The 11,883-nt window shown below is 31.4% G+C and overlaps 2 protein-coding genes across 8 annotated transcripts; one reads left to right on the top strand and one right to left on the bottom strand.

The window, feature by feature from the left end:
- The first annotated feature begins 1,331 nt into the window (after positions 1 to 1,331).
- On the top strand, positions 1,332 to 8,616 carry Mer (ezrin/radixin/moesin family protein merlin). 7 transcript variants are annotated; one of them, XM_070295648.1, is made up of 10 exons: positions 1,332 to 1,891; positions 1,977 to 2,106; positions 2,200 to 2,405; positions 2,946 to 3,173; positions 3,304 to 3,722; positions 4,592 to 4,742; positions 4,835 to 5,173; positions 5,294 to 5,591; positions 6,169 to 6,187; positions 8,589 to 8,616. In XM_070295648.1, exons 1-9 carry the CDS (start codon positions 1,805 to 1,807, stop codon positions 6,171 to 6,173), a joined length of 1,863 nt encoding a protein of 620 aa, XP_070151749.1. In that variant the 5' UTR covers positions 1,332 to 1,804; the 3' UTR covers positions 6,174 to 6,187; positions 8,589 to 8,616. The 7 variants fall into 7 exon arrangements, with proteins under 7 accessions (XP_070151749.1, XP_070151744.1, XP_070151746.1 ...); XM_070295643.1 differs by lacking the exon at positions 8,589 to 8,616 and having other exon boundaries at positions 5,294 to 5,620; positions 6,169 to 8,582; XM_070295645.1 differs by lacking the exon at positions 8,589 to 8,616 and having other exon boundaries at positions 5,294 to 5,620; positions 6,174 to 8,582.
- Positions 8,317 to 10,471, bottom strand: Pex12 (peroxin 12). The gene is made up of 6 exons (XM_070295650.1): positions 10,004 to 10,471; positions 9,586 to 9,694; positions 9,281 to 9,477; positions 8,817 to 9,185; positions 8,631 to 8,716; positions 8,317 to 8,546 (listed from the first exon to the last, which is right to left on the bottom strand). Exons 1-6 carry the CDS (start codon positions 10,121 to 10,123, stop codon positions 8,435 to 8,437), a joined length of 993 nt encoding a protein of 330 aa, XP_070151751.1. The 5' UTR covers positions 10,124 to 10,471; the 3' UTR covers positions 8,317 to 8,434.
- Positions 10,472 to 11,883: the final 1,412 nt, after the last annotated feature.

Genomic DNA, 11,883 nt, shown 5'->3' on the forward strand with positions numbered 1-11,883 from the left:
CGCTAGTTCATTCGTTTGCTATGCGGCGCATATTGCGCTATCTATTCCGCATTTAATTTTTAGTCACGATGATTATATAAAGTTTACAAAGAGCGACTAATAAAATTAAAGATATAATAACTATTTTTATTAGCTTAAATTGTATGATATAACCTCAACACAGGGGACTCAGACATTGGACTAAGAATTCTTTTAATAGTTTCCATTCTTATATAAAATCAAAAATTTGATAATAATTTTTTAACATGCAAGGTACTTCAGATTTTAATAAATAAATTTTGAGATTATATGAAGACAAGAGAGATGTGAAAAAACTTGTATGCGTAAATCCACCACAATCTTTTTGCATATCTGAATATTTCGGATACAAAGAGATTGTGAATTTAGAAAATTGCAAATTGAGTTTTTTCTTATTTTTCTTAGATATTCTTTGTCACTGAAGGAAGTCGAATGTGTACCGAAAAATTTGCAATTTATAATTTCGTTATTATTATAATACAGAAAATCTATATACACACTAGATGCTGACTCTTATATTCCTAATTTCTTATTATTTTTTTCATATGTTAAAGATATTATGTCGGTAAATATACATAAAGCATTATTGCATATATATTATATTGCTATGTTGCTGCGATATTATATTGCAATATTTCTGTAGGCGGACATTTTATTGTTGCTGCAATATCATAACAACGTTGTAGCAACATTTCGTAATGTTTCTGCAATGTTGCAATCTTGCAGAAAAATGTTGCTGCAATGTTGTTGCAATCTTGCGGTGTTGTATGGGTATATACGACAATTTTTTTACATTATACATTTAGTCATTTGGTTTATATTCAAATTATTAATGTAAGCTTTTATTAATAATCATATACAAGATTAAAAAATAATATATTTATTGGACATAATTTGCATCTATTTTCTTGCAAATTATGTATTAAAATAAAGAAAACAGTGCAATATATATGTACATATGCACTTTATATTTTTTACTTTAATAAATCATTTATTGTTATATAACGCGCTGATATAGCTCAACGACAAAGCGCAAAAATGAATACGAATCATATGACAAACAAAGAGAAGTTTTTCAGAAGCTTAACTGTAATTAATTTAAATTTGTAATATGTTATCGGTGCAAGAACAAATTTTTAATTAAGAGAAAATATTTTATAAAAAAAATCAAATAAAATCAAACATATGAGCAACGAAGGAGATTATCGGTATATTCTTTGCCTGCATGTTGATTGTCGATAATGAGGAATTCTGTAGCGTGGTCGATACAATCGTCATCATTATAAAATTTTCGTTCGCCAAACCTGATCGATTGTAGGAAAGAGATGCAGGAATTGACAGGAATTTCGTGCAATTCCGCGGAATAACTGGCGGTTCAAACGGCAAACCTATATACGCGTGTGTATTTGTGTTACATTCGAAAAATATCAAATGTGCGATCATATATGAAATTAGCGAGACAGGCAGGACGTGAACACGCGCGCGACGAAGAATATCAGACGTTTGAACGATCTGTCACGATTTTAGACATTCGCTATTACGTTCGGGATTGCGCGGGGCGGGAGAGGACACGCGTCGCAAGAGATAGAGATATGTAAGGTTATTCTCGATTCGTTCGCTCACAATTCGTCGTATTTCCTCGATGGACGAAATCGCCAAAAAAAAAAAAAATGTCGCTGCTATACGTCGAGATGTTATTTAAAATCGGCGCGAGCTCTGATTAGTCGCGACAAGCGATCGGCAACACGTCCTTCGCGATGCCGTGCGAAAACAACGAAAAGTGAAGATGTCACCGTTTCGCAGGAAGAAATCTGGGAGATCTTTCCCCGTGAAAGTCTGCACCCTGGACGCGGAACTCGAATTCAATCTGGAGGTTAGTGATGTATAGTGTTTGTTACGTCGTGACATTTGTAGATTTGTTCTCGCGAATTAATGCAATTTAATTTTCTGTGCTACAGTGGCGATCGACAGGTAGGGATCTATTCGACCTGGTATGCCGCACGATAGGATTGAGAGAAACGTGGTACTTTGGACTCCAGTATGAAGATTCGAAAGGTTTTATCTCTTGGCTAAAATTAGATAAGAAAGGTGATTATAATCGTATGTTGTTTTTGTTCGACATATCTGAAGTGTTAAATGACATTGAGTGTGTTTGTCGTAATGACACTGAACTGGTTACAGTACAGGATCAGGGCATTTCCCAGCAACCAACGACACCGTTTATGTTCCTGGCGAAATTTTATCCTGAGGACGTGGCCGAAGAACTTGTACAAGAAGTGACTCAACATTTGTTCTTCTTACAAGTGAAGCAAGCTATACTATCTATGGACATTTATTGCCCACCCGAAGCTTCCGTGTTACTTGCTTCTTATGCTGTCCAAGCAAAGGTATCTTATAATAATTTGCAAGTAAAGCTGCTTATATGATTTATAAAATTAATTTTAAATACAATAGATAAATGTATTTTAAATGAATCATAGACTTGTCTCTCAAGCGTTCCAAAATTTTATTTATACAGAATATATAAGATGTAGAGAATACAAAATATGATTTTATATTTATATGTGACATTTTTTTCAGTATGATTAAAATATCTATCTAAACATTTTAAGAACATACTTGTTAAGTTATATATATTTTGAATCAAAATATCAATTGCTTAGGCGAGAGATGGATCAAGTCCAAAACTTGTAGTGTACCCATTAGATAGAATTCTATTTATAAAATAGATAGATTTTTGCATTTAGAGATTCATTATATCATTAGATATTTCATATATAAATATCATACTATATTAACTATGTCCTAAAATTAAATATATTGTTAAAAAAAATTAATTTTATATAAAGATGGATAATTAAAATAATTTATTGTAAATTGTGTCTGCGGTAGAAAAAATTTTGTAATTTTTATTTTAATTATCTCAGTATGGTGATTACGATGAAGTTTTATATCGCCCTGGAATGCTTGCTAGCGAGGACTTGCTTCCGCAGAGAGTTATAGATCAGTATCAAATGACTCCAGAAATGTGGGAGGACAGGATAAAGATTTGGTACGCCGATCATCGTGGCATGTCTCGGGACGAAGCAGAAATGGAATATCTTAAGATTACTCAAGATCTCGATATGTATGGTGTAAATTATTTTCCTATTAGTGTAAGTGCTAAGATGTCAGTTGATAAACTCTGCATTGATTATTTTTATCTCAGTTTTTAAATTTATATTACGTGCATTATTATTAAGAGAAAAGTTTGATCCATTTATAATATAAATTTTTGCCTTATAGAATAAGAAGGAGACAGATCTTTGGCTTGGAGTAACAGCACTGGGATTGAATATCTATGAGAAGGAAAACAAACTAGCACCGAAGACTACATTTCAATGGTCAGAAATTCGTCACATCAGCTTTGACGACAAGAAGTTTGTAATCAAAACCGTGGAAAAAACGTCACCAAACTTCGTGTTCTTCTCGCAGAAAGTTCGCATGAACAAATTGGTAAAGAAACAGTCAGATGTTGCCAACTGGGTGAAGAATTTGATAGCTTTAGGGTTGGACGAACATAATAGTGACAAAGCTGCTCACATATTATTTGTTAAGATCCTGGACCTGTGTATTGGCAACCACGATCTGTACATGAGGAGGCGCAAACCGGATTCCATGGAGGTTCAGCAGATGAAAGCGCAGGCCAAGGAAGAGAAATCCAGGCAAGTAAATGCATACCCTTTTGTAAAAATATTTGTTTTGATGCAAGAAATGTTTTTGTATTCGAAATGATGTTTGATTAATTTATAATTTCTATTGTCCGAGTTTTTTAATTAATATAATGTAATTTGAAATTTAGTAAATGCCATCTGATTATACGCTTTATAAAACAAAGAAAAAATATATTTTCCATAAGTTGATAATTTGATTGCTAATAGGAAAATCAAATTATTTTTATCTTTTGGATTATAATTATGGACAATATATGTATAAGAAAAGTAAAAAAAGAAATCTAATGTAAGATAATAAACTTTAACATGCTTTTTTTCTTTATTTTTTTTATAGCGATATGTGGTGACAATTTCTTTAATAATTGCCAAAACTTAACATGCTTTGAGTAATATGTAAACATTAAAATGATTTAATAAGTGTCCGTGTATTATATAAATATAGATTGAATAAGTCTTGTTTCTAGCTTGGATATTGAAAAGAGTTTATTAAAATACAGCTTTTGTAATCCTTCTTATGCTCAGCCATTATTATATTTATAACAAAATATGCTCTTCTTTCTTTTGCCAATTTTATAGGAAGCAATATTTAGACATGTGTGTTTTCGACATGTTTTTTTTATATATGTATATATTAAGGTTAGTAAATAATTATTTATGCAGTACTCTTACACACATATTTTAACAATCCATAATCTAAAAATTACAGAAAATAGAAATCTTTTATAGAATCTTTAGATACTTGTATAAATACATGTATATTATATATATGTATATATAAAGTATAAGTGTAAGATATATATTTTATGATTACTTATATAATTATTTGTAAAATTCTTTACAAATGATTATGATATTATTAGGAGACAAATTGAGAGAAACAAATTAGCACGAGAAAAACAATTGAGAGAAGCAGCGGAGAGGGAAAAGGCTGCGATGGAGCATCGACTTTTACAATATCAAGAGGAAATACGTCTTGCAAATGAAGCTCTTGTAAGATATGATTGTATATATGTAAGGATATAAAGAATATAACAACTATAAATTAAATAAAGATATAAACTGATCTATACTATACTAAAATGATACTGTCTTTTTTTTTATAGAGAAGATCTGAAGAGACTGCAGATCTTTTAGCTGAGAAAAGCCGCGTAGCCGAAGAAGAAGCGATGCTTCTAAGTCAGAAAGCATCAGAAGCCGAACAAGAGATTACGCGTATACGGCTGAATAATATGAAGACTGAAGAAGAGAAGGTCCACTTAGAACGAAAGACCAGAGAGGCTGAATTATTAACAGAAAGACTGGTCCAAGAATCGGAACGCAGAGCTGCTGAGGCGGAAAGATTAAAGGACGAGCTGTTACGCGCAAGAGTCGCCGAGAAAGAAGCTAAAGAAAAGCTACTGGAGTTTCTCAGTAGAAACGCCTACATACCCTCCACCATAACTGTACGTATAGCTTTAATGTTTATTTAAAAACAGAGTGATATATAGAAAGATGTATTCAGTCATTTATATAACGCTTAGTCATATATGATGTTATATAAGCTTGATTTAACTTATCGATAGCCTGTGCCAAATCTATTTCCCTCGACGCAAGTGCTTCCATCAGATCTACAGGCAGATCTTCAAACTCTGCAGTTGGACGCAGAACCTCTGCCATCTGATTTAACATCTTATGATCTTATTGGCGACGGAGATGTTGATCAACTTTCATTAGAGATTGAAAAGGAACGGAGCGATTATTGGGAGAAAAGTAAGAACTTGCAGGAACAGCTACGGGAGTTACGTTCCGAAATTGAAGTTCTGAAAGTCGGCGAGAAGCAGTGCGAATTAGATCAACTGCACGAGGAGCAAGTTCGACTCGGTGAGAACAAGTACAGCACACTGAAAAAGGTGAAATCCGGATCTACTAAAGCTAGAGTCGCCTTTTTTGAAGAATTGTAATTTAAAAAAAAAAACAAATGTTGATAGACACCCATTGAATGTATGACTAATAGTCATATAACTAGTAATTGAATTTTAAAAAGTACGATTATATAGAGTAGACATACGTACATATGTAATACTCAAAAATGTGCTATATCACAGAGTGTTCCATCACAACTGCATCAAATTATACTATCAGATTTCTCAATGAATTTGAATTTTTTTACAAAAATTTGGAAAAAATCTTTTATTAATATAAAAATTAAATATTGAATTTACATATTACAAATAATAAAACATTCCAGTATAAGTATATAAGCGAAAAAAGTATTGAGAGCGAGTTAGATAGGAATCTAACTCGACCATTGCTTTTTACCAATAAGCTATTTAGACTTTATGTATTAACTCTTGATTCTTTCAATTATTTATATGTATTCAGAATGACACTGTGCACTCTATTACGATTTGTTAATTTTAAGTGTTACAATAATAAATTTTATTTGAAACTATTTCAGTTTAGCATTGGAATACTCTGTATGTATAGAATATGTATATTTTATGTTATGATACAAAATGTTAGATAAATTTGCATGCATATAAATATTCAGTTGGCATGCATATGTGAATGTACTGCATGTTTGCAAACAAATCAAAATAAATTTGTTATTTTCATATTTCACTTTAAAAACAAATTTATATACATATATTTGTTTCACCATATATTATAAATTCTAATAAACATTTTGATATTATATGCATATATATATATGTGTGTGTGCGTGTGCGCGCGCGTGTATGTGTGTGTGTTGTGCCCACTTATTAACACATTGATTGCCAATTGCTACATCAGTCACAAATGCCTGACACACAAATTTCCATTTACATTTTGTTGATCATATATGACTGATAAGATAGTCCATCTTTGACATCTCTTCTCTTATTGATAATCCCTATATTTTATCTTTTATACATATTAAATTGCTCTATTTATATGAAAAAAGTATCAGCTAACTATATTTAGTTAAATATTAGTTTGCCAGGACTACAAATGTTAAATTTATAACTTTATGTTTGATGAAACACACAGTGATGATATAAAGTATCAGAAACGATTATATATTTTTAATGAAAGCATAGTTTGTATTTTCAAATTATTATAAGTTTATCTATAGGGATTAATTAAACCAATTAGAGTGCTCGACAAAAACTGTCATAGTGTTATATGCTTGCATATTTATAGCAATATAAATATGATTAGATACATTTATCACTTGTTTTAAACAAATATAATTATATTTTATATAGGCTGTACATGGAATATATACAATGTTTTATATATAACATTCTAATTATAAACATAACATACACACTTGTGTGTGTGTGTGTGTGAGCGCGCGCGCGCGCACATATAAGAAATTCCTTTGTGGAATTCTTTCTCTTTTTTTTTTCTTTCTCTTCCAAGTCAAATCTACATGTTATCTGTGATTCATATATACATTGTCATAAACTGAAACATTGGCGTACTATTTCCTGGATGTTTGCAAAGATCATGTTGAAGTTAAGAAACAAACATACACTTTAACTGCTCGAGTTAATCGTGTTGTGCCTTAAAGTTATCGTGTTATGTATTCATGTATACAAATCAATAATTTAAGTGTTTTATTATTATTGCATACGTTGGATGCAATAAAATAATATGGACCAGTATTGTACATGACATAAGAAAATATTTGCATGTGTAAATATTGTAGTTTCGAACTATCCTGCTCAGTTATTTATCAGTTTTGAAATTTACATTGAGCATATTTTCTTTATTTTTAACTTAAAATTAGATTAAGAAAAAAATAGTAATATTAATTGGCACTTTTTATAATAGCTCAGTATTTTAGATATGATTATTAATAAGTACTGATGCTTGAATCTTATACGATATGATTACATATTTTTATCATCGCGCGATGATCGTATATATATTACATCAATTATTGATACCAGTGTATCTATCAAATATTAAATATTCCTATTATATTTTTGGATATATTTATATTATTATTTAAATAAATTTTAAGTTGAAATTTATACAGATATAAAGAGAAAGTGATATTTCATTGTATATAGAAACAAAATTGTTTAAAGCTACTAGAAGCTATAGTGTATTTTTAAGAAAAAAATGTGTCTTATTATGTGTTATTTGAAGTAGTATTTCAATTTTTTAGATAGTATGATTTGTACATAGTATACAATAGTCACTATAAGCATTTTGATTATATTAGGAGCTGGATATTAAAAGGATGACTCACATTAACACACATCTAAATTATATATAAATCTTTTGAAATGTTATTCATTACTCTTTGACTCATTGTATGTTTTATTGTGTCATCATTTTGTTGTGTAACTCTACAATAATGATATAATGTTCTGAAAATCTATATTACTTTACTTATAGTTAAGCTTGTAAAGATTATAAGTATATATATTAGTAACTGATTATAGAAGTATCTTGCCATTTAATATGCTGCAAAGTGTCATAAAAGAATAAAATGTTATTTTGAGAAAAAAAGTTAACTTCTTCTTCTACTAATATATGTATAAAAGTATGATAATTCAATATCGCATGCACGAATAATTTTCCAAAACGATATGTTATATTAGTTACATAATTATGGCCAATCAGCGTTTATTTTTCGACTTTCTTTATCTCTCTATACATTATATATATATATAATACATTATATTATAAATAATATAAATTACATATTTTTACATATATATATAATTTTATTCTATATACAGACGTATTAAATCATCTTCTTTGGCAGGATAATGTGTTACCGGGCATCTCTTGTTTTTCCGTATTTCCGATAAAATACATCGATAGCAAAAAACATAACTATAAAATTAAATTAACTTAATTATTTTGTTTAAAAATAAGATAATAAAGGTACATCAGTAAGTGTTATCCATATACACTTACCCAGATACCATAAGCACTGTATGTATACGATGAGGTTTGCGACAAAGTGGACAAATTCCTTTATATCGCTGTGCAACATTTGGCACCTATTGGAATAATATTATATTATTCACGGTAACTGAAATTACTTATTTGATTTTATATAATGCAATTAATTATAAGCTGATTTATTTAATTAATTTTTACTTTTGGAGGTGGTGGAGCTGGAAGACTCATGATGTCCATATTGTAATTTTCCTGGCTCCACCATGAGAGAAATTGTAAGAAGAAAGCCCCCAATTCAAGAGATCCAGTGACAAATCTTTGAAATATGTTCCATCCATCGCCAATGGTGAATGAATTGTATTTTACCTTCCTCAATAATTCTGTGATAGTAAGAGCATTGTGTGGATCGGCGTATGTCAGTGTAACGGACAGCAATCTTAGCAAAGGTGATGGGTACACTGATTTTTTCGATATGTAAAGTATGTAATTATACAATACGAGCGATTCGTACGTTATAAAAATAATTGAGCATCCCTTAACAATGTATTTACGAAAGAATTTTCGCCCCCTCTAAATCAATATTTAATATTATTAACAAGTTATTATACAATACATATTTATAAAGATGATGATTTTTAAATATACTTTGTATATTTTAAACTTGCCTCTCTTGATGCTCGTTCATCTACTTCTTCAAGTTGATATCTCGAACTGAGTTGTGCAAGTTTATCTCTTAGATATGGAAATATTACAATTAATATCAATGACAGTATTTGTTGCTTATATGATAAGTTTCCTTTGAGTTTAGAATCAACAACTGCAACACGTTTTAAACCATAAAATGTTTCAGAAAACGATGCGGCTGAAAACAATCGAAAAAAAAATTTTGTTTTTACAGAAGAGATTATATAAATTACAGTAAAATATTATTATTAACAATTACTAAATATGTTATTATAAAAATACTTACAATATCTCTTTAGATAATATCGCTGAAGGAATGCATTAAAAATTAAATAACCCTCGTCTGCCCATTGAAGAATATGTCCATATCTTTCAGGATTGAAAGAAACAAGAAACTAAAATAAAAAATTTAGTAAAAAGTTTATATATATTTTAAATTTAATCTTGTATATGTGAATATAATTCACATGTACAAGATTGTAACAAGAAATATAAAACATGGCTAATTACTATCCAATAAAAAAAACTACATGTAGAATATATTTGCAAATTCATTACATATTTATCGTATTATATTTCTGAATATTTTTTTTAAAGAAATATATATTTGCTATGTATGAAAAATAGGTATAATTCTCTGACAAACAATAATTGAAAGGAGCAATTGTATTGTTCAAGAAACATTTCAAAACAATATAATGTACCGAAAGGATCTTTTTAAAAGCTGGTTCGAGGGTAGACGCGAGCGATTCTTGCGCAATAATTTCAAAGATAGAAGGTCTAATGTACGCGGTTCCAGTCAAATGAGCACCCTTCTCTGCCATATCTCTCGTTTACATAGATATACACGTTGAGATCTACCCTTCGATTTAATCTGTTTGTCGAAGTATTAACTTCGCGCCGACCTGAAATGTATTATCTGTTGATGACTTCACCGTTTCTTTCGGAATAAATTAGTCTTGCAGTTAATGCAACATTTCCATTCCATATGTTCATCATGCTTTCGTAACGGCTACAAAGTTCGTAACATCCGTTCTCTTCGCGGCAAATATTTAGAATAAATAGGTGAATTTGGACAAAAATCAGTCAACGTCTTCCTTTCGCATATAACGAGAACACGAGACACACGAGAATAGTCTCTCTCTCTCTCTCTCTCTCTCTCTAGTTCCACTTTCCAGTGATACCAGAATATCATGAATATATACTGGATTGAGCATTGTGAGATAAGATCTGTTCTTTACAGCTGAACTGGCTGCACCAGTTCAGATGCTTCTTCTTCCAATGGGGACAGAAAAAGATAAACTCGTAGAAAGAGAGGTACTATATGGGAGGCCTATGTTGTCTCTTTTCCTAGCATCTCATTGGTGATTTTCTATATGGAGGGGGACGAAATCACCAATGAGATGCTAGAAAAAAAGACAAAATAGGTCTCCCATGTAGTATCTCTCTTTCGCGCTGGTTTGCAACAGTCATTACATGTACACGGTTTCCGATTGGTGCGTATCCCTCCACTACGGTTGCATGTTGCTAGCGTGGGTATTCTGGCATCACTGCCGGGCAGTGTTGTTCTCGGGGACGCTTTTTTCGCGCATGCGCAGCGCAGTGGTAGAGAAATCCAGCGACGGCGTATATAGTTAGTATGCAGTGTGCACACAAGGGCAATTAGGCGCGAAAGTTTTGGCGGGTTCCAGAGGAGGTTAAGCATAGACTAGGTAAATAATAATAAATAGATATTATTTTTTTATTAGTATGGAGGATAAAAACAAAAAAGAAGCCATTAAGAAAGAAAGACGTTTTGTTAATGCGTGGCTAGATGAAGATAATTTTAAAGGATGGTTGGCTCCCCATCCAACTGAAAATAAAGCTTTTTGCAATTTATGCAATACTACCATCAGATGTAGCGAAACAAATTTAATACGGCATTCGCAAAGGGCCAAACATATAGAACAAGTAAATCTTCAAAGCTCCGATCATAATAATAACAATGGTCTGCATAGTAATAAAGTTAAACGCGCGGAAATAAAATTAGCAGCATTTTTTTCGGAACATAATATTGCTTTTTATATTGCGGATCATTTAATTCCTTTATTTTTAACATTATCTCAATAGAGGTTCCATAGCACCCTTTTTCTTATAAACGTGACACATACCTAAAGGCCACATTTAATGCGCATGCGCGAAAAAAGCGTCCCCGAGAACAACACTGCTGCCGGGTTCATCGTCGATACTCTATGTCTATGCGTGAAACGAGACAACTTTTGATACCAACTGGCGTATAGGCATATTCGACTGGGAAGCCTAAAGTCTGTTCCATAGACATAATATATCTAGACCGAGAGTTGAGAAGCGAGAGCCGAGGTGCACGTAGAAAAGGACATACTCTGTTTCGTACCCCTTGCGTTCTCTCTCGCTCGCACGTAGCTTGACGAAAAAGAGCGCTATGCTCTGTGCATCTTTACCCCCACTCCTTAAATAAAGGCAAACGCTCGGTCTAAATATATTATATCTATAGTCTATGGCCTGTTCTTTACAGCTGAACTGGCTGCACCAGTTCAGAGCCCATCCTACTTCTTCCAACGGGGAG

Source organism: Polyergus mexicanus, unplaced genomic scaffold (assembly GCF_030449975.1).
Source record: "Polyergus mexicanus isolate NDT 795.1 unplaced genomic scaffold, iyPolMexi1.0 SCAF_5, whole genome shotgun sequence".
NCBI classification, from domain to species: Eukaryota; Metazoa; Arthropoda; class Insecta; order Hymenoptera; family Formicidae; genus Polyergus; species Polyergus mexicanus.

Coding starts and splice junctions, on each gene's coding strand:
- Mer (XM_070295643.1), top strand. CDS start 1,805: ATGTCACCGTTTCGCAGGAAGAAATCTGGGAGATCTTTCCCCGTGAAA. Junction 2,107..2,199: donor GCTAAAATTAGATAAGAAAG/GTGATTATAATC, acceptor AACTGGTTACAG/TACAGGATCAGGGCATTTCC. Junction 5,621..6,168: donor AGTACAGCACACTGAAAAAG/GTGAAATCCGGA, acceptor AAACTATTTCAG/TTTAGCATTGGAATACTCTG.
- Pex12 (XM_070295650.1), bottom strand. CDS start 10,123: ATGGCAGAGAAGGGTGCTCATTTGACTGGAACCGCGTACATTAGACCT. Junction 9,695..10,003: donor CTTTTAAAAAGATCCTTTCG/GTACATTATATT, acceptor TTTTTATTTTAG/TTTCTTGTTTCTTTCAATCC. Junction 8,547..8,630: donor ACAGTGCTTATGGTATCTGG/GTAAGTGTATAT, acceptor TTAATTTTATAG/TTATGTTTTTTGCTATCGAT.